This window comes from Rhineura floridana, chromosome 11 (assembly GCF_030035675.1).
Source record: "Rhineura floridana isolate rRhiFlo1 chromosome 11, rRhiFlo1.hap2, whole genome shotgun sequence".
Taxonomy (NCBI): domain Eukaryota; kingdom Metazoa; phylum Chordata; class Lepidosauria; order Squamata; family Rhineuridae; genus Rhineura; species Rhineura floridana.
The window spans coordinates 13,150,962-13,177,962 of NC_084490.1; the positions used below are offsets into that span (position 1 = coordinate 13,150,962).

General features: G+C 46.5%; 2 protein-coding genes across 12 annotated transcripts in view; one reads left to right on the plus strand and one right to left on the minus strand.

Moving 5' to 3' along the window:
• The window catches only part of LOC133366571 (solute carrier family 12 member 3-like), a 46,293-nt gene extending 35,513 nt beyond the window's left edge, over positions 1 to 10,780 (plus strand). For all 9 annotated transcript variants that reach the window (XM_061589813.1, XM_061589806.1, XM_061589812.1 and 6 more), the window contains exons 19-27: positions 773 to 879; positions 2,660 to 2,742; positions 3,593 to 3,646; positions 4,170 to 4,274; positions 5,336 to 5,447; positions 6,960 to 7,046; positions 8,005 to 8,140; positions 8,939 to 9,006; positions 10,309 to 10,780. In XM_061589813.1, the coding sequence (XP_061445797.1) occupies positions 773 to 879; positions 2,660 to 2,742; positions 3,593 to 3,646; positions 4,170 to 4,274; positions 5,336 to 5,447; positions 6,960 to 7,046; positions 8,005 to 8,140; positions 8,939 to 9,006; positions 10,309 to 10,450 (894 nt within the window). In that variant the 3' untranslated portion in view covers positions 10,451 to 10,780. The remainder of the gene's footprint in view (positions 1 to 772; positions 880 to 2,659; positions 2,743 to 3,592; positions 3,647 to 4,169; positions 4,275 to 5,335; positions 5,448 to 6,959; positions 7,047 to 8,004; positions 8,141 to 8,938; positions 9,007 to 10,308) is intronic.
• Positions 10,781 to 11,637: 857 nt separating this feature from the next.
• On the minus strand, positions 11,638 to 26,909 carry OSGEP (O-sialoglycoprotein endopeptidase). Of its 3 annotated transcripts, none has more exons than XM_061589817.1 (12): positions 26,704 to 26,909; positions 24,190 to 24,310; positions 22,490 to 22,609; positions 21,108 to 21,283; positions 19,946 to 20,041; positions 18,344 to 18,393; positions 16,713 to 16,791; positions 16,396 to 16,461; positions 15,988 to 16,078; positions 14,024 to 14,099; positions 13,364 to 13,462; positions 11,638 to 11,834 (listed from the first exon to the last, which is right to left on the minus strand). In XM_061589817.1, exons 2-12 carry the CDS (start codon positions 24,302 to 24,304, stop codon positions 11,795 to 11,797), a joined length of 1,008 nt encoding a protein of 335 aa, XP_061445801.1. In that variant the 5' UTR covers positions 24,305 to 24,310; positions 26,704 to 26,909; the 3' UTR covers positions 11,638 to 11,794. The 3 variants fall into 3 exon arrangements, with proteins under 3 accessions (XP_061445801.1, XP_061445800.1, XP_061445802.1); XM_061589816.1 differs by lacking the exon at positions 26,704 to 26,909 and adding an exon at positions 26,131 to 26,450; XM_061589818.1 differs by lacking the exon at positions 26,704 to 26,909 and adding an exon at positions 24,542 to 24,560.
• Positions 26,910 to 27,001: the final 92 nt, after the last annotated feature.

Below are 27,001 nucleotides of genomic sequence, written 5' to 3' on the forward strand. Positions count from 1 at the left end.
GCTGTTGCCGGTATGACTAGATCAGGGTTGGGCAGCTTCAGGCCCAGAGGCCCAAAAGCAGCCCCCCCCCGGCCTGTCTATCCGGCCCTCAGGTCACATCTGGTCCCCAGCTACACCCTCGCCATGCCCCTCACCAGCCTTTTTTCACACTCTCCTTGAGGGTTTTTGCCTGTCTGGGATGTTTCCTAACTCCGCCTCTTGCTTATCTGGATGGAGGATAGAGAGAGAGTGTGTGTTGAAACTAGCAGAGCTTGGAAAAGTTACTTTTTTGAACTACATCTCCCATCAGCCCAATCCAGTGGCCATGCCAGCTGGGGCTGATGGGAGTTGTAGTTTAAAAAAGTAACTTTTCCAAGATCTGGAAACTAGCCTACTGTCCAAAGGTAAAAATGGCCTGTGTTGCTCCATCCACTTTTGCCTCTGGCTGCACCCACTACTGGCAGGTGGCCCCTGGAAAGCTGTCCAGAAGAGAATGCGGTCCTCAGGCTAAAAAAGGTCCCCCACTTCTGGGGCAGAGAATACTAAGCCCTTAAGAAGCAGCACTCACTGGCCAGTGTCTGTGTCAGGGAGCTCATATCTTCACCCTTAGAGTCATTCTCGATTCAATGTTGACACCCCTTGTGGATTCCGTTTACTGTGTGGTTATCAGGCCACATTTGAAAGGCTGGCCTCTAGTGGCCAGAGCAAATGCTACTCCATTTATGCCATCTACACAGTGTGCTTTCTTTTCTATGGCTGCAAACTAACAGCACTCCCACCTCCCTCTCTGCAGGTCTCAGGTCTGGGACGACTCAGGCCCAACACCATGGTCCTGGGTTACAAGCAGAACTGGCAGACGGACACTCCCCACAACCTGGATAATTATGTGGGCATAATACAGTAAGGGCAAAGAGGCGGTGGGAAGAGGACTAAGCAAAGGGCCGGGGGAATGGTGGTATCAAGCGGGTTTGGGCAGAGATGCTGGACGCTTAGGGGAAAGCGACTTTACAAGACTAGTGAAATATACGACCCGCCATACATGGCAAGGGCTCCGTAAGAGAACCTTATCCTTTCCTCCTTTTTACGGATGTAGTTTGCAGTTTGATACCGGTTCGGTTGTCATTTCTACGAACTGGCAGCTGGTTACGGTCCATTGTAGTTAGCACTTCATTATCTTCTGCTTTTACCCGTTCATCCTTTTGTATTGCCGAAAAATAACATTGTTTTTGCTTTTTCTAACAATGGCCTGCGATTTGTTTTTATCGAAAAGTAAATGAGCCAGGTCATTGCCCATCCAGTAGGCATCTTGGCTCAGGGTTATTGTCTGTCCAAGAAGAGGAGTGTTTCCCCCCCCCATACATTTTAATGAGGCTTCTGCAGTTGAATTTGTTTTCCAGCTCAGCTATGTGATGTAATTTTGAAAGTGGAAAACTGAACCCAATTTATCTTCAAACCATGAGTGCTGCTATCTGCTGAGGTTTTGACCTTACAGTTAGCCCATTTGACTAGCAGTTAACCAACTTATTTTGCCTCGTTTCCACCTCCACCAGCTTTACATTGTGCTGGTGGCAAGATCCTTTTTGCTTGCCTAAGGCATCAAACTAGTGAAGAACTGTGAGTTAGGCTAAAGTCACAGATATTTTTTTAAAAACCAAATACAAGGGCCAGACAGGTTAAGAATCAAACAATGTATGGTAATGGCTATCATCACCTCATTGACACAGCAATTAAAGGGAATACACATTCCAGCTGTTCAGATCCCTAATCCTTTAATAGCAGGGGTGGAAAACCTGCAGCCTTCCAGATGTTGTTGGACTTCAACTCCCATCAGCCCCAGCCAGCAGGACCAAAGGCGGAGGGCCACGGGTTCGCCATCCGGAAGGCCACAGAGTCCCTATCCTTACTTTACAGCAGAAGCCCTGCTTTGTTTGTAAAAAAAAGTGCCAGAGTTGAAACCAGAGGTGGGGAACCTCAGGCCTAGGGGCCCAATGTGGCCCTCCAGGCCTTTCTGTCTGGCCCTTGGGACTCTCCCCAGACCACACACTTTCTGCCTCGGCTCCATCCTTACCAGCCCTGCTTTCTGTCCTCCTGGAGTGCTTTTGCATGGCTGGAATGTGTCCCTGACCTTGTGTTAATGTGTCTTGCTTGCCAGGATAGAGAGAGGCATGTGTAGAAACCTCTGACTTTTGGGTGGCTAGAATGTAGCCTACTGTATAAAGGCAACATCCGTTCCTCTACCCACCTTTGCTTCTGGCCCTGCCCACCACTATCATGTGGTCCCTGGAAAGATACCCATGAGGCAATGTGGCCCTTGGGCTGAAAAGGATGCCTCACTCCTGGTTTTCAGCGTATTCCAGCAGGGAAAAGCAACAAAGAGTCTTTGTTTCATAAGCTTGGGTGGGGCCAAATTGCACTTTGACAAATGCGTAAAGGGATAATTGCCACCTGGGAACCTTTTCCTTCGCGCAAAGGCCCTGGTTCCTGGAAAGAATGAACTGGAAGAAAGATAACTCTGCATGTATCCAGAGACACCCTCTTTTCTAGTTATCTCATTAAGTAGGAAAAACACCACTCTTGGCAGCCATGTTCTATGGAAGAGCTGAGGTTCTCTTTGGAGGATGTGTACGAACATTGCACATTAATCTTCATGGGTCTCCTTCTCTCCCCACCCCCTTTTCAGTGACGCTTTCGATTTCAGTGCTGGCGTGTGCCTGGTCCGGATGCGCGATGGGCTGGACATGTCGCGGACAGTGAAGGCACAAGGTGGGTGTGCCCAGGAAAGGGGCTGGTCGGGTGGGACATAGGAGTGCCAGAAATTACGCCTCTGTCTAGTTCTGAAAGAATAGGCTGGGGCCCCACCCAAAGCCATGGACAAAAACGGCTAAGAATTTCACGAAGGTGAGGGAGGGGAGAGAGTTTAGTGCACCAATCCTAGGCAGCCACATCATGAGATGAGACGGCAGTTTCAGGCCATGGATTTAGATCAGGCGTGGGGAACCTTCAGCCTGCGGGCCAGTCTTGGCCCTCCAGTCTTCCCCATTTCTCCTGTGGGGCCATTTGTGCAAGCCAGACCTACCCACCCTACACTTGATGTCATACAGGTGAAGGCAGGGCTTGCCCAAAAGGGCAGGGCTTGCCCAAAGCCCACTTTGTGTAGGTCCCAAAAGTGCCTGACAATCAGCTCTGAAGCCCCACACAAAGCAGGACCCCAGCGCTAGGCAGGATCACTGTCCCATCACATCAGCCGATCCGAAGGGAGATTGATCCTACTTAGCGCTGGCATTGGATACATGAGAGGGCTCTCTCACACACATGAACTCAGTACTAATTCCCCCTCCCATTGGTGGATGTGAAGGGAGAGCAATCCTGCTTGGTCTAGGTATGCCAGAGAGCTCCCTGGAGGGAGCTCAGCGCTAAGCAGGATGCCATCCCCCATCCCGCATCAACTGATGTGAAGGGAGAGTGATCCAAGCAAGCACTGTTTGAAGCAATCTCCCCGTAGGAGCAATCTTTAAATGGGCAGGGGAGACTACTCAAATCTTGCTGCAAAAAGCTTTGAGACAGTCCTCACATGCTGCCGTGACTAATTCATATCCTTTCCCCCCTCCAACAGTGAACTTGGGCTTTGAGGACCCGGAAGCAGCACTGGGCTGGGAGAAGCAGAAGCGTAAGTTGGAGGCATTGAGACTGGTCTAAAACAGAGAATGTGGCTTAGTGAGATGACTTGAAGGAACTTGAGCAGACAAAGCCATCACCACCAGGGCGCTCTGGCCAATTCCCTACTCAGGCTGAGGAGGGGTTTGAAAGAGGGCGTCCCAGGTTCATATCTAAGGCCCTTCAAAAATGAGAGCCAGAAGCGTAAAACTTTACTCTTTTATGGCATATCTTAATTATGGATACCACTTACCATGAAAACCCTATTCATAGGGTCGCCATAAGTCGGGATTGACTTGAAGGCAGTCCATTTCCATTTTAATTATGTGTGATTATATTTTAATGTTTTAATGGGATTGTTTTATTGTTTATTTTAATTATGGATGGCATTTAATTGGTTGTGTAATTGGTTTTTATACTTGTAAACTACTAAGAAGCTGATTTGGGCATTAAGAGGTATATAAATAAACAAATAATATAGGAGTGATACAGAAAATTGTTGCAAAAAGTCACCACTCATTTACTCTTTCCAACAGGTGATGCCTTCAAAGTAGTCGGTGCTGACACACACCTGGAAACTTATTTCCAGGGTAACCAGAAGAAGAAAAATATCGACATTTATTGGCTCTTTGATGATGGCGGTGCGTCCCTTTTCTTTCTAATTGCAGCTGGCGCCCTCTAGAGGAGGGGAGGCATTGTATCCCACTTCCCTCTGAGCAGGGCCTATACTCAGCAGCACAGAAATAAGAAAAGGCTAGAGTGACACGTGGCCATCACTTCTCTTTTTAAATTGAAAAGCCATACTTGGGGATGGAAGGACTATGGACAGAAAAGGAGAGTAAGTCTGTTCTCCTATACAGTGCAAGTGCTGTATGCCTGGCACCGAGTCATCACTCAACATGGCCATGTGCAGAACAATTTGGGGCTGATCAGCCCCATCTGTGAGAGGGGAAAATCCACCACCACCCACAGTCCAGTACTCTTCCCATAGTATTTTGTGGCCAGACTCTTTTTGAGGGGAATCATCGAGGGTAAAAAATTATTAATGGTTACTAGCCATGATGGCTATATTCTACCTTTACTTTCACAGGCAGTAGTCTTCTGAGTACCAGTTGCTGGGACTGTTGGTTTCGCTTCTCTCAGTTTCCCATTTTTCCAATCTTAAATTCAGTTCTCCATATTTCTGCAACAATTTGCTGGGGTTCTTTAATCATAAAAATTCTTTAGCATTTTAGTGTGAATTTCTTCTAACACACATTTTAGTGTACAGTTTTGACTAATGTACTCTTTGCAAGCAGTTTCTCCTAATATAATGCATTTTGTATGCTGTATTTTTGCTAATGTATTCAATTCTTATCCATACTCACCCCTAATGTATGCAGTTTTGTAAGCATTCTTTGGCTGGAGAGCTGCTTCACAAAATTCGGATACGTGGGAATATCAAAGGGTGGTTGTGTTCCGGTCCTCATATTGTTTTGGAAAGTGCGCATTTGATAGATTCAACTTTAAATGTGAACTGAATCGAATTTCTTCCCCATCCCTCATCTCAAGTAGAGGCAGCAGGACCCTAATCTCGGGTCCTGCTTGTGGGCTTCCCATAAAGGGCAACTGGCAACTGTGAGAACAGGATGCTGGACTAGATGGGCTATTGGCCCAATCCGGCAGAGCTCTTCTTATGTTCTTATGACTTTTTTTCCTCCAGGGCTCACCCTCCTCATTCCCTACCTCCTCACCCGCCGAAAACGCTGGAGCCACTGCCGAGTCCGGGTCTTCATCAGCGGGCAGATCGCTAATGCTGAGGAGCACAGAGAAGAGTAAGGGGCAGGGGCGTGAGTTAACACAAAACAAAATTAAAAAATGGTACAGCTCTGAAGAGTGGGCTAGTGAGCTTCTTGGGATTGCTCAAGAAAGACACAAAGGCCAGATTAAGTTTCACTGAAAGGTAGCTTGCTCTTTGCTACCGGATTGTCCTAGGCACAACGCCAGCACAAGGGGATAGCTGGGGTGATTCTTGCCCAGAGTTCACCCAGATTGACGTCAAGGCCTGGGCCATGCCCTGTTGTGAATAGCCTGAGCAGACCTGGAGATCCCAGACTGCAGTGTGCAGATATTGCATGGCATGTTCTCAAGATTTTCTTGTTGGCAGACAGGTCAAGTGTTCCTTGAAAGTAGGACATCTGAAACCCACTGGAAGAGGTTGACCAGATGCAATTAGAGGCAAGCCTCCTGTGTCTTTTACACACATCATTTAGAAGACTGGATTCAAAATTGTTGGGGAAATCTTGAGCCTGAATGACTGGATCCTGTCAGAATAGCATTGGGATATTTGAAAAAGGAACAAACAGAATCCAAGCCAATCTTTTAACTGTTAATTACAGCTGCGATTCCCCAGTGGTGGAGCCTGCAGGGAAGATGTTCCATCAATTAACTTCTAGGAAAAATAAGTGCTGGTTTATTATTACTTGTCTTAAATTAACAAATAACATTTTGAAAAAAGGAAGGAAAGATAGGAGGGATTGGGAAATTAGATGTTATTTTATTTTTTTTGGATGCTGGGAATGATACAAGAGATGGATATTAGCTAAATGGATTAAAGGAGAAAGGGGAAAACTGTGGCCCTCCAGATGTTGCAGAACTACAACTCCCATCAGCCCCAGGCAGCACAGCCAATGGTCAGGGACGATGGGAGTTGTAGTTTAGCAACATCTGGAGGCCTGCAGGTTAGCTGCCCCTAGATTAAAGGGCTAATGCTTAGTGCTGCATGGCAAAAGATAAAAGATTATTCTGTTTATTGCCTGCATTCTCATTAATTGCAAGTATTTAATTGCTGGTTTTCCTTTTCTTTTTCTACAATCAAGAAAAACAATATCAAATTTTAATATATATTAATTATACACACATGTATATACACTGACACAGATTACTTTTTCCCATTTGCTTTTGAATTAATGATATAGATGTATCCAAAACCAAAGTGATAATGAGACAATGCTGAATTATTTTTAATGATATAATGATACAATAGCATCTTCTGAGCTTTAAAAAAACCTGACAGATTTATGCAGAAGAGGGAATTTTGGCAGATCCAGCTTTTTACGTCATCGTACCACAAGAGTGAGAAAAGCTGCGCCTGTTGAAATTCCTTCTTGTAAAAGGACAGGAGCCATCACATCCACACCAAAACTCCTTTTCGCCCTCTGAATTTAAATCAGTAATTATTAGCAGCCTGCTCTATCCCCATCCTCCCCTAAATAATTTATAGAGAAAGATTTGTCACTTTGTTCTCTCCCCAATCTCTCTTTCTTTCTCCTCACCTTGACCTTCAGGATCCAGTTTTTGTTGAACAAATTCCGCCTGGGATTCAACGAGGTTGTGGTGCTGCCAGAAATAATGTGGAGGCCGGAAGAAACGAGGTGAACACTCTGGCTTCCCCCTCATCCCGTGTCCCTTGAGGTCTTATCTTTGCCCCATAATCCCAACCCTCCTGTCTTTTGGAACTCAGGGTCGCTTCAGACGGGTGGGTTTTTTTTGCAAGGGTAGTCTGCAATGCCTGTGTTCTGCAACATGTCATTGACTTAATCATAGCGCATTAGTGGTGGATTTATACCGGACCATTCACACATCATTCCGCTTTATTTGTTCTACTGCGATGTTACCATATTGCTTATTTATTTGTTGCGTTTATATCCCACCTTTTTCTCCAAGGAGCTCAAGGTAGCAGACATGGTTCTCCCCCTCCTCATTTAATTCCCACAACAACCCTGTGGTTAGGCTGAGAGGCAGTGACTGGCCCAGGGTCACCCAGTGAGCTTCATGGCTGAGTGGGGACTTGAACCCTGGTCTCCCAAGGTTCTAGTCCAAAACCCTATTCTTGCTGTCTGAAGAGGATCTCTTGCGCTGTAGTCAACAAAAGCAGGACCAAAAAACAAACCAAAACACAGAATATTTATGGTATGCAAAATTGTAGGTTTTCAGCAGGCAAGGTTATGGAACCCGCACTGATTGGAAATGAAGTATATCCACCCCAAAACCTTTGCAGGTGCGAACAGTGTTGAAAGCAGGATGACAGGTAACTGCCTCGATGACATCATCAGCAGAAATAATCATGAATGCACAATAAAAAGGATGTCTGGAGGCCCTCAGTATGATTTCCCCATGTTGCAACTCCAGCTGAACTGTGTCTGCTAAGCAAGATTATGTATTTTATCAAAAATGAGTCGTCCACAAAATAGTTGGGGATATTTGAAATCTGCAGCTGTGACGCAACTTGTTGTTAGGAGTTTTCAACCAGGGCAGAGGGAGAGGATTGGTCAACAGGGCGCTGATGTCACAAGCCTTTGGCTTGACATGTTTTCCTCCCTCCTATGGCAGTTGCAAAGAATTTGAGGATCTTATCGCTCCCTTTCGGCTCAACGAAGGCCAGAAAGATCCGGAAGCCGTGGAAAGGATGAAACAAGAAGCACCATGGAAGGTCACAGACGAAGACCTCAGAATCTACAAGAAAAAGGTGGGTTCATTTTCCAGTGTCTGAGGGTCACACTGGAGGTCAGGAGCACATTCTCAGTCTGTAAGGTGTCATCTGTTAGTATGGCAGTAGCTGTGCTTTAGAACTTCCTATTGACATAGAATCATATAATAGAGTTGGAAGGGGCCTGTAAGGCCATCGAGTCCAACCCCCTGCTCAGAGCAAGAATCCAACTTAAGTTCATTAGGCAGGTGCCTTTGCTGTATGCTTTAGAGTAGACACTTGCTGAAAACTTTATTTCAGCAAGCCTACCCAAACATATAATTTAGTTACAGTACTTACTCTTTTTTACATTTCACTGATTTTTTTAACCTGCCTGTAACCTTCTAAACTACCGCTCACAGCTACTTCTCTGTTACCGTAGTAATTCTGCTGTCTGAAGCTTTCATGTAGTAATTAAACCACAACCGTCTCCGGATTTGGCATCTGGAGGGTGAGATTTGGCAAGAGGGAACGGGTCAGAACCTGGCACAGGTGTGTGTGGACAAGCTTTTAAGCTTCCCAGATGAACTGAGAGGGTTTGAAAAGTTGTGACTCCTTCCTTGCCTTCTTTCTCAGCGTTTTTTTTAAAAGATACAGGGATGGTCTCCAGTTGCTGAGCTGGCATCTCAGAAATCAGGGAGCTGGAGTGGAAATGGGGAATGTTCTGGACACTGCTGCCTTCCCATTCTAGCTCTGGTGGGGCTAAGGAGCCTAGCAGGGTGAAGGGGATGTGAAAAGAGAAGGGACAACTATCCACTTTGACACGTCTCTCCTTGTTTTCCAACATGGCCTGTCCAGTCCGAACAGCACATGCGACTGCACGAGATACTTCAAGACCACTCCCGCAACTCAGCCCTCATTGTCATGTGAGTCACTCCCCCCTTTTTCATTTGAGAGGGTGGCATCCCTGGGAGGGGTGGCTTTTTCACCTACCAGCCACTCCCATGATTCTCCCCAGTCCCTAGGGAGTTCCTCCTTCGTTTTGAAATAGGTTTCTCAAGAGCATGGAGGCAGCGGCAGCGGGTGACTCCATGCCAGTGGAATCCGCTCCGAGTTTTAGTCTGAACTTTCAACTGCACGGAGGTAGCAGCTGTGGCCTGTGCAGAAAGCATGCCTCTGGTCAGGGCAGGGACCGCTACTGCAGGTATGGCGAACCTGGGGCCCTTCAGTTGCTGTTGGACTATGGCTCCCATCATATCCTATATTGGCCATGCTCCCTGGGGCTGATGGGAGTTGTAGGCCAACAACATGTGGAGGGCCACAGGTTATGCCCCATCCATGCTCTAATGCTTGCAGGCCTGATTTGGCCTGGAGCTCCCAGCTGCTGATCCCCATTACTCAGAAAGATGTGGGTAAAGAACTGCCTTACCGCACTGGAGGATTATGCAGACAATTTGGCGAAATTGGCTGCATAGTACAGCAGCTGGAAAAATCTCCGCTTTCTGAACACAGGTTTCTAGCCCTTGTGGCCCTAGCGGTAAGTCTGCCTCTGTGCTGGAATTGCTTTTTAATGTTTTTAAACTTAAAAAAAAAAAGGTATGTTTTTAACCTTTTTTTTTAAAGATGCCTTGAAAGCTTTTTAAAAATGTTTTTAAAGATGTTTTGTTTTAATGTATTTCGAAGTCTGTTTTTATGATGTTCTGAGGTGTTCTTGGTGCTCTTGTTTGCCCCCCTGGGCTCCTGCTGGGAGGAAGGGCGGGATCTAAATCAAATGATAAATAAATAAGCTTGCAAGTGAAATCTGAAGCTGTGTGTCTATAGCTGTCTCAGACAGCTGGGTCTGTCTTACTCAGTAGTGTCCACACTGACCGGCAGCAGCTTCCCAGGGTTCCAAACAGGGGACATTCCCAGTCCAAGCTGGCACCTTCTGCATGCAAAGCAGATCCTCTCCAGCCTTGAATGACTGTTCCAGGGGTTTCAGCAGTGGCCCCTTGTCCTCCCTGGCAGAAGAAAACTTTATGCAAAAACCAGCACAGATATATGCAAAGCGGCTTGCAAATGACTTATATGAGCATAAATTCCCTCTAAACTAATTGTGGAATTCTGTAGGGCAAAACAAGGCACACACAGAACCGAAAGCATTTTTATGGATATTGTAGGCACGGGCAGCCCACCATCCCTCAAAGGCTTTTCCTAGCTTTCACTCCATTCTTTCTCTGGCCCTCTAGGAGCCTCCCTGTGGTAGGAAAAGGGGCCTGCCCCAGTGCCCTCTACATGGCCTGGCTCGAGACTGTCTCCAGGGGCCTGCGTCCACCCGTCATCTTCATCCGAGGTAACCAGGAGGATACGCTTACCTTCTACTGCCAGTAGAGAGCAGTGCTGTACCAAGGGAGTACCATGCAAGAGACATTTATTATGGCAGTGCAGCCTCACGCAAACACAGGCTGCTGAGGCAGGGAGAAGCAATAGCCAGGATCTTTGCCGCGCCTGGAAAAAAGCCAAGGGACTGACTTTGACACCTCCGAGAAGCAGCAGAAGAGGCGATCCTGCCAAAGTATTGAATTTCTTCCCCTTCGTATTCTGGGATTGTACCTGATGGACTAAAGCCTACAGTACTGTTTTGCTAGAGTTGTGTTTTAGTATGGGCGTATCTGTAAATATTGAATAAATTTTAAATATTGTTGGTTAGCATCCGTAGTGACATGACTCCTGCATAGAACTTGGTCCCCCAGTCCCCTGGTTGCTCCTTGCTTCTTCACCGAAGCTGCTGAATTCACACACAGGAGCCACTGAAGTGCAGTGCCAGAACATGTTTTAGCACTAGGGACTAGAAGCTTGACATTGCTATAGAGATCTAAGCTGGGAGAGGGTTCTGTGAACGTAGCAAAGAGGAGAGAGAGGCAAATCCAGCAGATAAATTCTGAGGAGTATATATTATTCCCATTGCAGAGAATTGAAAAACTGAGATCTAGTGAACAGCCTAAGGCCACACAGAGAGTCCGTCCCTTTCTACCCACACCAGGGATAGGGAACTTCAGGCCCAGGGGATGAAGAAGGCCCTTGGGTCCTGCTTTTGGGTGTGGTTGGCCACTGTGAGACAGGGACGCTAGACTAAATGGGTCATCCCCTTGATCAAGCAGGGCTCTTACGTTCTCTATCTGGCCCTCTAGATTCTCTCCAGCCCACATCCCCTCTGCATCTACACCATCTTCCTAGGGCATATCCCTCAGGGGCCCAGCTTCATATCTTTCTTAAGGGTTTTGCCCTGGCCAGAGTGTGTCCTTGAACTCTGACAATGCCTCTTGCATGCCTGGATAGAGTGGGGTGTATGTAGAAACGCATCTATTGTGCAAAAGGTAAAAAGTGCACATGTTGCTCCGCCCACATTCGTGGCTCTCAAGTTGAAAAAAAGGTGCTGGGACTCCTGGGTTTCCCAGGCAAGCGAACATGCAAATCACACATTTGTCTTCCAAAAGGAAGGAGGTACATTGCATCCCAGTTAGCTTTTTGTAATCACACAACAGCTTCTGCAGCCTAGGACAGAAACGCCCCAGATCTTCTAAACAAAACCCAAAAGTGTTTATTCCAGTTTGAACTAGTTTCCCATCAAATGTCTCCTGGGATTCTAATAACCCTGGCACCCTCTCCTCCACCGTTCATGTTTTTGGCTCTTCATTGCCTCCAAGACATGTGGCTTCCATGCAAAGAAGGAGATTAGTCACGCCACGTCACCTCCACTTCATCTGTACGATACCTGCAGAAAGGTGGGAAAACGCAGACAAGTAAGATTGCAATCCTAAACCCATTGAAAGCCCCACAGAACTCAATGGGGCTTCTTTCTGAGTATATAGGATTGCACTGCAACCCTTCCATGTCTTGCCTTTGTCAGCCACATTCAAGTTTCTCCACCAAGGATATCGAATTCTCTTAGAAACATCACTAATCCAATTAAGCTGATTCACTCAGCATATTAAATTTTAACAGAACTGAGAAGGACAAAGGAAATTATTCCAAACTTTAGGTGTAGGGAAAAACTGGCCCCTAATGTCTTTGATCAAAAGCACAGAAGTGGCACTATTTGATAGTGTATATTAAGCGTAGGCCATGTGTGTCCCTCAGCCTAAGCTCATGAGTGTGGCAAGGAGGGGAAGGGGGTGGGGAAGAGGACAAGAAAAATCAAAGCGGTGGCAAAAAGAAAGATGCCCACCCCCTTTGAGCTCAGGCTCCACCCACTGCTGACATGTGGCCTCCAACACATTACTACGCAAGTGAATGTGGCCCTTGGCCAAAGAGGAAGAGCCCCCTGCTCCTGAGTTTGATGAATCAGTTAAAAAAACCCACTTTTTGGTCAGTTAAAGAAGGTGCCTGTGTAGGGGCAGCAGTTTTTCTAAAAAAATATTTTTGATGCAAGTATTTATTGAAAACTGCCAAACACCATCTTAAAAAGATACATCCCCTTTTGCTCTTGCGTGGGTAGTTCTGAGATGGTGCATTCTGCAATACATGAATCCATCTGAAAACAAAAGTAGTATGCTTTGTGCTTCGGAAACTATTGTTTTAACTCGTGCAAATATCAATCAACAAAAACTTGTAGTTCCAGATTTCTTTAGTTGAATAGCAACCTTAATAAATTCAGCGTGTACAAGGAAAGGCTGTCGTATTGCAAATGCAAGTTACACATGAGGAGGTTGCATTCAACTAACCTTTACTCAGAGTAGACTTGTTGAAATTGATGGCCATGACTTATTTAGCTCCATGGATTTCAATGGGTGTACTCTAAACAATAGTTGAATACAATCCCAAGAGTCTTCTCCCACGTGCTCTTGCACATCAAAGAGCAAGACCCTCCCCTAGCTTCTGAATTAGTACGGGATTCCTCTTCCCCGGAAGCAGAAGGGTGCAGGACCAGCCCCAGAGGCAGGTCCATCCCGAAGACGAAGTGTTGCTATCCTCAAGACTTGGAGGACTTCTTTCCAGAGGCCCCAGTGAGACCAGAGTCTCCTCTGCTCTGTCAGCAGAGAAGACTGATAGAGCAGGCTGGGGCCCTTTAACTGAAAAGGCACCTTCCAGTGAAGGTGGGTCTAGCAATAGGGATGCAGTTGCTGCTACTATATGCGGCTCCATCTCAGCTTGATGGCTGCTGAAGCGAAGTCAGAGCTCTGCTCTCCAGTAACACGGGCTGAGCACTGCCATGGCTGGCATCCAGACTAGGCTTGCACCAGGCCTCACCTGAGATCGGTGCTCACCTCGCCCTCCCTCACCCAGAAAACATAACATGATCACCTCTGCGTAATCCATGAATCCTGCAGTGCAGTGACTTGCCCTGATTGGAACATCTCCCAGCCAGCTTGGGCAATCATGGCCCCATTGTCAATACAGAACCTGGGTACAAAAGGGGCAGCAGGAAATAATGGTTACAGAGGTGTTGAGATGGCATTGCTGGTGCTCAGACTCCCGGGTTCTCTCATTCTAGCCTGGAGTTTTAGCACGCCTATATTAATAAAACAATAAACAGTATAGCCAAATGTCCAAAAATTCAAGGACAGTCAGACCCTTCTAGCTAAAAGCTCAATGCAGTAACATTCACAATATGCACTAACTGGCAATAACAGTCTTCCTAGCTTGCTATACTAATTTAACATCTGTAATGGGAGAGCAAACCCTTGTCTCAATTGAGGCCCAGATGAATAGAATCAAAATTACTCAACCTACACTTCAGACATCTGAGAAAGTGGGCCCTAATCACAAAAGCTTCTTCCACAATAAGTCAGTTAGGCATTAAGGAGCCACAAAAGCTTTCGTTGTTTTTGCTGTGACAGACTTTAAAGCTATGGACACTGCACTAACCACGTCTGTGAATTTGGAAATGGCTGTGGAAAATAGTTCTCTGGCAGACCCACAAGAGTCCAAATCTGGGAGGGAAGGAGACGGGTAGAATCTTACCTCTCATCTGTAGCAAAGAGTTTTGCTCCTCTTTCCTTGCACATGACCCCCATCATCTCCTGGAGCCGCTCATTACCTTGAGAGGAAGAAAACAGTGAATACACTTTAGGCCAGGGGTTCCCAACTGTGGTCCATGGACCACCAGAGGCCCGTCAGCTTCATTCAGGTGGTCCACGGCATGTCTGGATTTGTGGTTGAAGATGCATTGATTATTTATATTGATTTTTAACTGTATTTTCATTGCTGCTTTTATTTCTTGTATTCAAATTTGAATTCTATGGAATGCAAATTGTAATGTTAGAAAATACAGGGATATGGTCAACTATGTCCTACTCAGAATAGACCCACTGAAATTAATGAACCAGTTAGCCACAGCAATGACCTAGGGAGGTGGTGGGCGCTCCAACAATGGAGGCATTCAAGAGGCAGCTGGACAAGCCACCTGTCGGGCACGCTTTAAGTTGGATTCCTGCATTGAGCAGGGGGTTGGACTTGATAGCCTTCCAACTCTACCATTCTATTCAATTCAATGGGTCTACTCTGAATAGGACTAGAACTAAATAGGACTAGAACCGAATACCACCCACAATATATGAGAAATAAAAGAAGCAATTAAAATAGTTTTAAAAAATCATACAGCATCTAGCACAATGTATTTCAGTTGCTGCAAGAGGCACAAAAATCACAAAGTGGTCCAACCAGAATCCTCAGCATCCTCAGTGCATGAAGGAAAAAGTTTGGGAGCTACTGCACTAGGCTTTAAGAGACAGCAATCAGACCCAACATTCCAGATAAGCAAATGCACCTTCCTATGTTCAACACCCATCCACCTGCTCACCTCCAACTGGGAAGATCATAACTCTGTGTGCGTGTTTCAATGTATGGTTATCAGCAAAGAAAAAGGACCTGGAGAGGGAGAGATCACAGCTCTCCTAACCTCACCTGGATTCCCCATTGCACATCCAGTCTTGTCATTAAGGTCAGTCATCCTAGGGAAAGTGTCCTTCAACCTTGGGTTCCCATATCTTGTTGTACTACATTATCCCTAGCCAGCTCAGCCAACAGTCAGAGATGAGGAGACTTGTAGCCCAACAACATCTGGGGGCTCAAAGTTGAAGAACACTGTCCTGGGGGGAAAGGTGGTTTGGATTCTTTTTCCAGAGGACAGAACATTTGTGGGAAGAAACTGAGATTAAGAACCTAAGAAGAGCCTGCTGGATCAGGCCAATGGCCCATGTAGTCCACTGTTCTTCGAGCTTGCGTCCCAACATGTTGATGGACTACAACTTCCATCATCCCTGACCATACAGTCTGGGAATAATCAAAGTGATAGTCCAATCATATCTGGGGACCCAAGCTTGAAGAACAGTGATCTAGTCCAGCATCTTCACAGTGGCCAACCAGAAGCCCATTATGCGAAGCCCACAAGCAGGATCTGATCCCAATAGTACTCTTCCATTTGTGATTCCCAAAGGCATATTGCCTCCAACAATAGCATCACTATCATGGCTGGTAGCCATTGATAGCCTAATCCTCCTTTAAAGCCATCCAAGCTGGTGGCCATTTTGGGTTGGGAATGGAAAATGGGTTGAGATACAGAGAAGGAAATCTTGGAACCTGAAAAGGGGAAATCAGAACTGAAAGAGTTTTTAAAAGAAGTATTTGGTGCTGGTTGAAACATAGATGAGGAAACAAGGGTCTGGGAAAAGAGGGAAACAGCGAGACAGTGGGGAAGCAATTAGATGTGACACCGTTCAACGGAGGCTGAAAACAGGAAGCTCTCCAGTCCGGTTGGGAGCATTGAGAAAGTATTGGAGGAAAAGGAGCATAAATAGATGGAGCCACCGTATCGGTCAAATTGTTTTGAAGACTTGTTTGCAGAAGCAGTGATGGGAAGAGATATTGGAAGACTGGAAAGGCAGCGGCATCAGCCTTTACCACACCGCCTGCTTGGTGACACGTACAGGCAACGCCGCCCACAATCAGCGCCTCTTGAGAGCCAGTGTGCGCCATGGCCCGTTCGGTGATCTCCACTAGCATAGCAAACACAGTCTCCTGGGGGAGAGAAAGAAAAAACCAAAACCATTACGAAGGCGTCATTTTCTTGGGTTCTCACCTGGGCTGCTTTTGTCCAGCAGCGGGCAACAGTGGCATGCAGAAGGTCCGCGGTTCAATCCCTGGATAGGGCTGGGAGAGGCCCCCTTCCTGAAACCCAGGAGAGCAGCTGCCAGTCAGTGCAGACTAGTGCTGAGCTAGATGGGGCCATGGTCTGACTGGATATAAGGCAACTTCCTTCGTTCCTGTGGCAAGTCTCTTGCCCTGGGGTGGGCATGCCAGCCCTGTCTCATGCCTTAGTCTGGTTAGTTCCTTACCTGTAGGGAGAAGCAAAGGTCCTCTGGGGTACACTCCCCCGCAGCTAGCATCCTATGCGCCACTTCCTGCACCAGAGAGGAAGAGAAAGGGGATAAATAAGGCTGCTACCTTTTTTGTTTTGTTTTGGGAAGGCTAATGTGCAACTCTAAGAAGGCATAAATGCAGCCCAGTTACACCTTATCCTGCCTTGGAGACACAGCGGTTGGGGAAAAAGTCCCCACTGTTGAATTTCTGTCTGTCGTGGCAGAAGAACCCTGGCACAGAGGGAAAGGTGGCAACCTCAGGTAGGACAGAAGAGAAAGAGATTCAAACCTACCTCTATATGGGATAAGATCCCGGAGAATGACACGTCCATGCCTTTCACTGTATAGGGAAGTTCGACCAGCTTGTGGCCCCTGGGAAGGCAGGAGACGGCATTAAATCCCTCTTTGCTATCCCAGGACTGTTTCAGAGGCTCCAGTCCTCTTAGAATCTCAGCTTCTTTGTGTCATTTTTTAAAAGGAAACGAAAACACCACCACAACTTTGTAGGCCTAATTGTTGTGGGCAAAGGTGTCAAATGTGTGCATATCAGGGCAAATTTATATGATAATTTGTTACCGGGGTGGGGCAGGGCGGGGGGGGGGAGGAATTATTTTAAAATAAACCTTCCCAAGGATATAGCTACACACTGGACAACCCAAACCCTTGCTAACAAGAAAGCTCCACAGGGAGTGTACTCCAAGGTTTTCCCAGTCACAAATAATCACATGAATTCATCTTTATGATGATGAGGATTTATGTAGTAAATCTCCTCCTCTGGTGTTTTTTCCTTTTAAAACATACTTTTAGATCGTACTTTCTATGTGCATGGTGCCTTACAGAGTACAAGAGTCATGCCACCTGCCTCAGGGTCTCACCAGTCACCCCAACTCAGGGGGTGAGAGGGGGACACCCTCAGCAGCCCCTTCTACAACCCCCCCTCCAGCTTGAGGCCATGGCTGTCCAATCATCCTCAAAGTCTGGGGATGATTCCCCTGCAAAATCAGCCCTCTAAGGATTGCAGACACTTTTCCTAAAGAGGTGAAGATGACAGAAGGCCCTGTCAACCTTCAAATAACTCCAGTCCTATGCAGGGTCCACTGGGAGCTGCCCAGGGTCCTGATCTGCTGGGCCTTGACTGGAAGAGGCACTGGAAATTGCTACTACGTCCCCTGCAGGCCCCCAAGCCCCAGTGGGACAGGGCAGGTCCTTGCCCCGAGAGGTTTGCAATCTAAAATCTCAGCTTTGTTTAGTAAAATCTATCACACACACACACAACGTATAAAGGCTGAAAATCATAAACCCCAAAGAGGTTTGTTAGGATGGACTTTTAGTGACTGGGGCTCAATCCAGGGATGTGTCCCAAATATTTATTGACAATTCGTAGTCCTTCCCTTCTTCCAGCTTTTGGGCCCTTGTCAAAACACTGAACATCTTGCTTCAGACTCAGGGTGGGGGGAGATAACACCAGCAGTGTAGTGGCGAATTCAGAAGTGCTGGGTCCCTTCATGATAGCTACGCCACACCCCATCAATCACTTGCTCTCTGTCATCATCTCCATATTCCTCAGTCCTTCCTGCACGGGCCTTCTCCCACAACAACAGGCATCCGCAAGAGCCAATCAGCATGAAAGGAGAGTGTGTTAGCTACTGAGAAGAGTCTTCTCTGTGACTCTCTCCTCCTTTCACTTTAATTGGCTCCAATCAGCAGAAAAGAAGCATGTTAGAAGATTCTCCTCAATGGTAAACACATTCCCTTTTCATGCTGACTTGCTTGTAGACCCTGCTCCTAAAAGGGTCCAAGACTCTCCAAGACCTCAGATGACTACTCCCCTGGATGATGCACACAACCCAGTGCAACTAATGTAGCTGGTGCAAATTAAGCATGTTTGTGCAAAATGTGTGGGATTTTTTTCAACATTACTCACTTCTTGGCCATCTGTTCAATGTTGTAGCCTGGGCTGGGATCGTTTGAGATCTAAGTGGAGAGATGCAACACAGCTGTCAGAATTCCATAGGGACTCCTGGGGCACCATTGCTCTCCCTGTCATCACAGAAGCAGCCCCAAGAACCATTTCAGAGCTGCTGGGTTACGCAAAGTACTCATCCCATGAGATCAGTCCCACCAAATGGGAGCTTTACCTGTCGAGAGGCAGGCAGAGAAAGATGGAGGGGTTGAAATCAATCAATCAATCTCCCTCCCCCCCCCCCAAGAGCAGTAGCAAAGGTACTGGTTGGCTCACTCTGTCTGTTATCTCTAGCGTCTAATGTTCCCTTCTTCTCCCCCTCCCAATTCATATTGTTGGGAAAAATGAGTGGGCTCTCAACTCCGCACCTTCCCGGGTGGATGTGAGGTGAGTAAGCTGTGATGACTTGTTGTTGGGTTTGGACCTAACAATGTAGAAAATCAGCCGCCAAGGAGAGAGAGAGAGAGAGGGAGAGAGAGGGAGGGAAAACATCCCTCTGAGGCTGAGAGGCAGTGACTGGCCCAGGACAGGCTCCTTTTAGAGAGGAACAACAGAAACTTGCAACAAAATGTTGGAGTGTCGAGTGCTCCTGTCCAGGGTTCCAACTAGTCATGCCCTCTTCTAGAATATTCCATTCCATTCCGCTTCCTCAGTTTTCTGCTCCCTCTCCTTCAAAAAGACACTCAGAATTCTGAGGCCACTGAGCATGTTCAGCCTTCATTGGGTCGGGGGGACGGACAACTTTTTCACCCTTCTGTAGAATTCTCGCTCTAAAAACTTTTTTGTACATTTGCAAACCTTGGGGCTCCCCCTGCCAAACCTGCTAATACCCTAATACCTAAAGGCCCATCTAGTCCAACATCCTGTTCTCATAGTGGCCAACCAGATGAGATGTTTAAAAGCCCTGAGCGAATGAGTTTATTGTTAATATATTGCATGGGTGGGAAAACTCCAGCTCATGGGCCTAGTGTGGTGTAGTGGTTAGAGTGTCGGATTGGGATCTGGGAGACCAGGGTTCAAATCCCTGCTTGGCCATTAAACGCACTGGGTGGCCTTGGGCCAGTCACTGTCTCTTAGCCTAACCTACCTCACAGGGCTGTTTTGAGGATAAAATTGGGAGCGGGAGAACCATGTTTGTAAGCCACCTTGAGCTCCTTGGAAGAAAGGTGAGATAGACATTCAATAATAAAATAATAAATAAAATAAATAATTAGGTACAGCAGAGACCCTAATTTGGCCTATGAGGCCATTTTCTCTAAACCCACCGGTCCCATCGCTGATGTCTTATGATGGACACTGAGAGACATCAGACTGAAGTCCAAAACTGTTTACAAACAAACTTTAAAGGCAAGCCTCTTTCCTGCTGTCACCTGATGATGAACTACGAGAACCAGTTTCAGCACTCTGCAAGGGACTCCGAGCCTCGTTCTGACCAGAAGACGGTGCCCATAAATATCCTCACAAGTGCAGCAACAGAGTCTGTTTCAAACCTAGGCAAAGTTCCTCAGAAAGAAACAGCACTGCATTAAAACAGGGCTTACTCGTCTATTCTCAGCCACTCACCTTCAACACCCGGGCAAAACGGTCCAGGCAGTTCCCCACAGCAATGTCGATGGTTTCTCCAAATATACGATATCGGTGCTCAGAATACGCAATGACCTTGGAGGAAGGGAGCGGGAGAGAAAGAGAGCAACAACATTATGACACTCAGGTCACTTATATTGTATGCCACAGGCCCTTTCAGAGTTGTTGTCCATTTTTAGGGGGGGGAAATCCTTGCTCCCCACAACCGAGGTTCTCTCTACCACCACCTCTTTGCACTTCACTGTATTTTATTTATTTACTCTAGTGACTCAGCTTTATTATGACTTTTCATTCTTTCTATGGTTTATTTTTATGTACACTGCTTAGAAATGCTAATGATTAACCAGTATATTAATGCCTTAAATAAAAAGCAGCATATCATGCCTTATTTTTACTGCTTAATCATTGGCATTTAAAAATATTGTTTGCAACCCACTTTTCACTGAATATTTTCAGTGGCAGATCAGAGAACAATGAAATAAGGTAATCATAAGAATGTAAGAAAAAAGATAATGTATAAAAATTACAAAGTCCACAAAAACAAGTTCAATGAATAACAAATAAATCAAGAGCTCCATTATAAAACAAACAATACTAAACTGCAGGCTCCCATCTACACCATACATCTGAAGCAGTATCGTACCACTCTAAACAGGCATAGCTCCCCCACACCCTGAAAAAAATAATCCGGGAACTGTAGTTTGTTAAGGGTGCTGAGAGTTGTTAGGAGACCCTTATTCCCCTCACAGAGCTACAATCCCCAGAGTGGTTTAATGATTAATCCCTCTTTCCAAGGAACTCTGGGAATTGTAGCTCTGTGACAAACTACACTTCCCAGGATTCTTGGGGGGGGAACCATGACTGCTTAAAGTGGCATAATAAATGCATAGAGCAGATGAGCCCTATAGAGAGGACAATTAGCCAGCCAAATTACCCTGGTTGCCAGGTGACAGAAAGAGATATCAGACTCAGCACAGGGCAAGTGTTCCACTGAGAGTGCTGGCCTGATCCAGCAGGGCTTTTTTCTGTTCTTAAAACTTGACAAGACATTCTGTTCTGCCGGAATAATGAACAGGGCCTGAAAGCTAGTGACTCTCAGCAGCTGGGAGACTACATTAGGAAGTGCTGTCTTCACCCTTACCTGTGTGTTTCCACCACTGACATACAACACTGTCGGGTTTTGGGCACTGGTCACCAGCCGCCCCATTTCAATGTGCCCCACGCAGTGATTCACCCCAAGCAGAGGCTTCCCCCACAGCTGTGCCACTGTCCGGGCCACAATTGCCACCGTCACCAATGGGGCACCCATGCCTGGACCTGGATATGGGAGGCAAAGAGATGATTAAGGCCTGATGGAAAAGCCGAGAATTTGTTTCTCACGGATACTATCGATGATCATGTTTGACCCAACAGACCTCCTCATTATTCCCCCTCCCCAAGTAACTGTTATTCAGAGATATACTGTACTGCCTCTGATCTTGGAAGCCACATTCTGGGCTACTACAGCAAACAGCCATCGATAAATCTATCCTTCATGAATCATCCTTTTTTGAAAAAAAAGCAGGAACAGGGGACCTGTGGCCCTCCTTGTGCTGCTGCTGGATTAAAGTTCCTACCATCCCTGAGCATTGGCCACTCTGGCTGGGGCTGATGGAGAGCGGGAATCCAGGAACATCTGGAAACCAAAGGCTGCAAACAACATAACAGTGCAATCCTATCAATGTTGCTGCCCTGGACTCCTTTTGGGAGGAAGGGTGGGATATAATAATGATGACAATCATCATCATCAATGTGCTCTCAGAAGCAAGTCCCACTGAGTGCAGATAGGACTTTACCAGGAAAATGCTTATAGGATTGCAGCCCAAGCTGCTGTGGAGGAAAACAAGCCTTCACTCTTTGTTTTTGGGTTGCGACAAAGTCAGAGACGCTTTATTTGAGCAATTGCAAGGGAAGACAGCAACTGGACAGAGTGTCCCCTGTCCTTGAGCAGATCTCCACCACTGTAACCTTTTAGGCAAGTATTTATACATTTAGGTTTGTCATAAATGCAGCCTCAGCTGTTATCTCCTATGAAATACGTGCCAAGCCAGGCGTTACCTACTATAATTGAACAGCACATTCTATGGCTTCTTTTGACTTAAAACCAAGTTCTTTTCCTTTGTCACATTGCAAGTCATCCAAGATAGCTGCACTTAGGCCACTTCATTCTTTTCTACTTCCACATTGCTTAGGCTTTGTGCGAAGGTACAAAGGAACTCTACCGTCAATCAATGTAACTGGACAATCGCACATCCTACTTGTGATGGGACCTCTGGGAACTGCGGCTTTCTAAAAGGAATGGGGATCTCCTAACAACTCTCAGCACCTTTAACAAACTACAGTTCCCAGGATTCTTTGGGGGAAGCCATGACTGTTTAAAGTGGTACAAGCGTGCTTTAAATGTATAGCGCAGGTGGGGCCTGATGTTCTCCTTGAAGAATCCAAAACGGTGTCTTCCCACCAAGCACTATAGGAGGGACTCACCCTTGGTAAAAGCCACAGCATCAATGTCCTGCGGCTTCAGTCCAGCCTCCTGCAGGGCCTCCTGCAGCACAGCAAGGACGCAAGAACGGTGGTGTCGTGCTGTGTCACCCGGCAGGAAACCTGGGACAAAAGAGTAGACACATGAGGACAGGGAGACACAGAAAATGGAAATGTTAAAAAAAAGGCAGATGTCTTAAGCAGGGCTGTGTATACTCACTATACATAGTCTCTTTCTCTCCCCACATATGTGCACGCATGCGCACCCCCAACACACACACACCAGTAGCCTGAATTCTGTATCAAGAGAATTCCACAGCCTCAGTAAATTATGCTAATCCAAATTCCACGATCAGAATACACATTGCAATATGTAGGTATCTGCTTGTTTTTGATAAGTTTTGCACAGATAAATTACTCTTCTGTTGTTCGGTCATTTCAGATCACGTTTGCCAAGGAGAATGGATGACAGCGAGAGGCATGGGGAAGTGTCAATTTACTTGCCAGATGGCCAATTCTGTGCTTGTTGTGAGACACACCTCTGGATGCCTTGAAGACACACTGCAACAGGCAAACGTTTGTAGACCTTGCAAGAGCAAGGAGAGTTATCCTCAGAGCTGACTCCCTGTAAGCTGAGATTCTACAGGAGTGGCAGATCTGGAATCCTGCAAATCACAGCTTTTTTTAATGCAAGTTTCTAGACCTTATGATCGAGAAGCTTTACTGGAAAGCGTATGAGCAAGGTCAGATGAAGTCTTAGAACCCAGAGAGCTGACTGAATAGGATATCTAAGGGTTGGAAGTGGGGCAAGAGCAACTCCTGTTTTGTTCTTTTGTTTATGTTCCAGAAGGCAGATAGAGTTAGGATCCTCCAGATGGATAGGCTTGTTTACCTTTACCTGTGATGCTCTGACTGACTTCCTTCCGTCATTAGACTGATACGTCTTAGGGAAGCTTACCTGCCCCTCCTCCTTCCGCCCTTTCCTCTCTTCTCTGACTATCTGAGAGAGAGGAGACACCTTTGTCCCTGCTTTCTCTCTCCTGAGCCATAAGGACGACTCCCAAACCTGGGCATTGCGCCTCCAACTTAGTTAGCTAGAACGAGGTATGCATTTCTATCTACTATATATTTCTATAAATGAAGTAGCTTTTCTTATTTATTTATTTATTAAACTTGTATACCGCCACATAGCCGAAGCTCTCTGGGTGGTTTACAATAACTAAAAACAAATACAATTTAAAATACATCTTTTAAAAAACAATTTAAAACACAATTTAAAAATTTAAAACAATACAGAACTAAGTCTTGGTGATCTCAATGCAGGGTAAAAAGCCTGCTTTCTTAGGTAAACGCACACACTGGCACACACGCATTTCAGACCGCTGATGTTCTCTGCTAACATTTATACAAACTTACACAACAGGAAGCAGGATTTCACGGCCCTGCATAGCAGCCTGCCCAGCTCCAAAATAAGCAAATCTGGAATTAATTGTGCAAAACAAACGATGCAAAAAATAATTCCAGAACGGCAAAATAAAAGAAATCACTCAAAGGTTCTGGTTTACCTCACATACGCAGGCACAGCTTCTCTTGGTATAGAATTTGAACTGAGCACAAAGGATTACATTCCTTTAGTGCAGAACACACACATCCCTGTAGATGCACATCTCAGAGGTACAACATAGCGCTGAGGAAATACTTGCCCTGCCCTGGAGGCGTGACATATGTTCGCCGAGGGTTGCTCAGTACTTCTCCATCCCGCACAATTCCCACTCCAATCTTGTTGGCGCTGCCCTCAAAGCCTATCACCACAGGCATAGCCTCCTGGAAAACCAGAGAGCAAGAGAGAAGAGTTTTGATCACTTTGTACGGAGAACATGAGGTTGTCTTCTATCTTCTGTGAGGAGAGTGGAGTTCTGTCCAGTCACAAACACAGATTAGAAGTGTCCCATTCCCAATAATGCCCCTGCAGTTGATCGACAGGACTGTCCATTCCACTTTTTTGCCACACTGATTGGCACACGCAAAAAGGTGATCACAGAGCAGGTACTCAACATTAACTTGTCCTGAGATTTTTTCTTTCCATCCAGGACTGAACCCAGGGAAGGCAGGGCATCTGGGCTCTATTGGAAGTAGGCTTGCCAGATTCAGGGCCTGAGACTGATCCTGCATCTTTAGAAGAGAAAGTCAGCAAAGTGCAGGTGTTCTTGCAACCCTGTAGTGGGAAAAACCACAGGTGGAATTCTCCTTCCCCCTGCACAACTTTTAAACATACAGAAGACCACTTGGTTGCCAGGCCCGGCCTCCAAGAGGTCTTCTGTATCTTTACAAGTTGTGCAGGGGAAAGGGAGAATTCCACCTTGTGGTTTTTCCCATTACACTGTTGCAAGGACACTTGCACTTGGCTGACTTTCTCTTTTCCTAAAGATACAGGATCAATCTCAGGCCCTGAATCTGGCAACCCTAATTGGAAGGAAGGCAAGAGGGGTTCCTGGTCTAGGTGCCAGATTTAAAGAAGGGCACTGACAAACTAAAGGGCACCCCAAGGAGGATGATCAGGTTGGTGAAGGCTTTCCAAACTAAGTCAAGAGTGAAAGAGCTGAGAAGGTTTAACATGGAGAAAGATTAAGGGGAGGGTTGGCAGTCGTCTTCAGATATCTGAAGGGCTACCATACAGAAGATGGAGCAAACCCGGGGGCTGGACTTGATGATCTTATAGGCCCCTGCCAACTCTACGACAGTATGATTCTTCTCTGCTGCTCCAGAGGACAGAAGCAGAAGGAATAATTGAAATGGTAGAGATTTTGGTGAAAAAAATAGGAAAAATGTTGGCCCCTTCAGCACTACACATTTAAAGCACTATCATATCACTTTAAGCACCCATGGCTTCCCCCAAAGAATCCTGAGAGTTGTAGTTTGTTACACGTGATGAGAGTTGTTAAGAGACCTCAAGTCCCCTCACAGCCCTACAGATCTGAGTGGTTTAACAACTAGTCATTCTTCCCGGGGAACTCTGAGAATTGTACTTCTGTGAGGGGACTAGAGGTCTGCTAACAACTCTTAGCATCCTTTAAAAAACTACAGTTCTTAGGATTCTTTGAACCTGTTTAAAGTGGCATAATAGTGCTGCTTTAAATGTATAGTGCAGATGGGGCTTTTCTGACTGTAAGCACAGCCTCTTTTACAGTAGAACAGGCTGCCTTGGGAAGCGGCGAGTTCTTCCCTTGCATTAGGGATATTTAAGCAGAGGCTGGGACGGCTGTCTCTCAGGGATGCTGCAGTGGATTCCTGAGCCACGCTGGAGGTTGGACAAGATAATCTCAAAGATCCCTTCCAGTTCTTAACAGTCAATGATCTCAGGAGGAGCCCATAGAATCACAGAGTTGGAAGAGGCCTATGAGGCCATCCGGTCCAACCCCCTGCTCAGTGCAGGAATCCAAATTAAAGCACACCTGACAGGTATGAAAGGCAGGACTCTTGAGCTCTGTTCCCATCTGTAGGGGAGGGATACTGCTCGTGGGAATCCAGGGCGTGTGCAAGGATCCTCGGGTCCCTGGCTTCTACTATTGCTATGGGGCATTGGCTTAACGTAGCGTGCTAGAAGCTGTACAAAACGCAGAGAGAAGGACCACAGTCAGGCTTACAGTCTCTCTTCCTATTCTGAGGGTGGCGATGGGTTGTGCGTGCGCTCTTCTCCGTCTCTTGCCCCTGCAGGGTCCCGCCTGCTTGCCTTTGCTCTGCTCCAAGTCTGCACTTTCAGAAACTCAGCCTGCTAGCTGATGATGAAAGGAGCAAGGGCAGAAATAAAAGTTTGTTGGAAGAAAGGTGGGCGGGGGTTGCGGAAGGGAAGCCACCCCGCCACAGAGGAAGAAACTAGAAAGGGTTAAACTGCGCCCGGCTCCTTTCGCTTGCTAACAGGCAAAAGCGAGAGGAATTCTAGAGATACAAAAACTGAAAGTGCTACACACGGCCCTCACTTCTGGTTTTCATTCGGCCGACGCCATATGCGGGGGAAGGTTGGAGCCTAATACAAGCACGGGCATCAAAAGAAAAATAGCATTGTTTCTCTTTACAAAATAAAATACACTTAAGAACACAAGAAAAGCGGTACTGCATCAGAACAATGGCCCATGTAGTCTAGTACACTGTTCCCGCAGTGGCCAACCAGGGAAGCCTGCACGCAGGACCTGAGTGCAAGAGCAGCTTACTGTCCCCACCTGCGATTCCCAGCAACTGGCATTCAAAGCTATGCTGCTTCTAGTAGCGGAGGGAGAAAATCGCCATCCTCCCTTTCCCGCATCGGCTGGCTCCTCGCCGCCAACTGGGAACCAGAGGTGTTGGCCCTTCTACTGTTTCATTGAAACCTGTGCTTTCCCTTTGGGAAGGAGGAGAGAATCCCTCTGTATCGTCAGCCAACCAACTCCACCTACTCCCTCTCCACGTGGCTCCCCTGTTATTCTTTAACCCCTTCATGGCCTTTTGTCTGCATTAGCTTAGTTTTAGGCACTTCCCTTC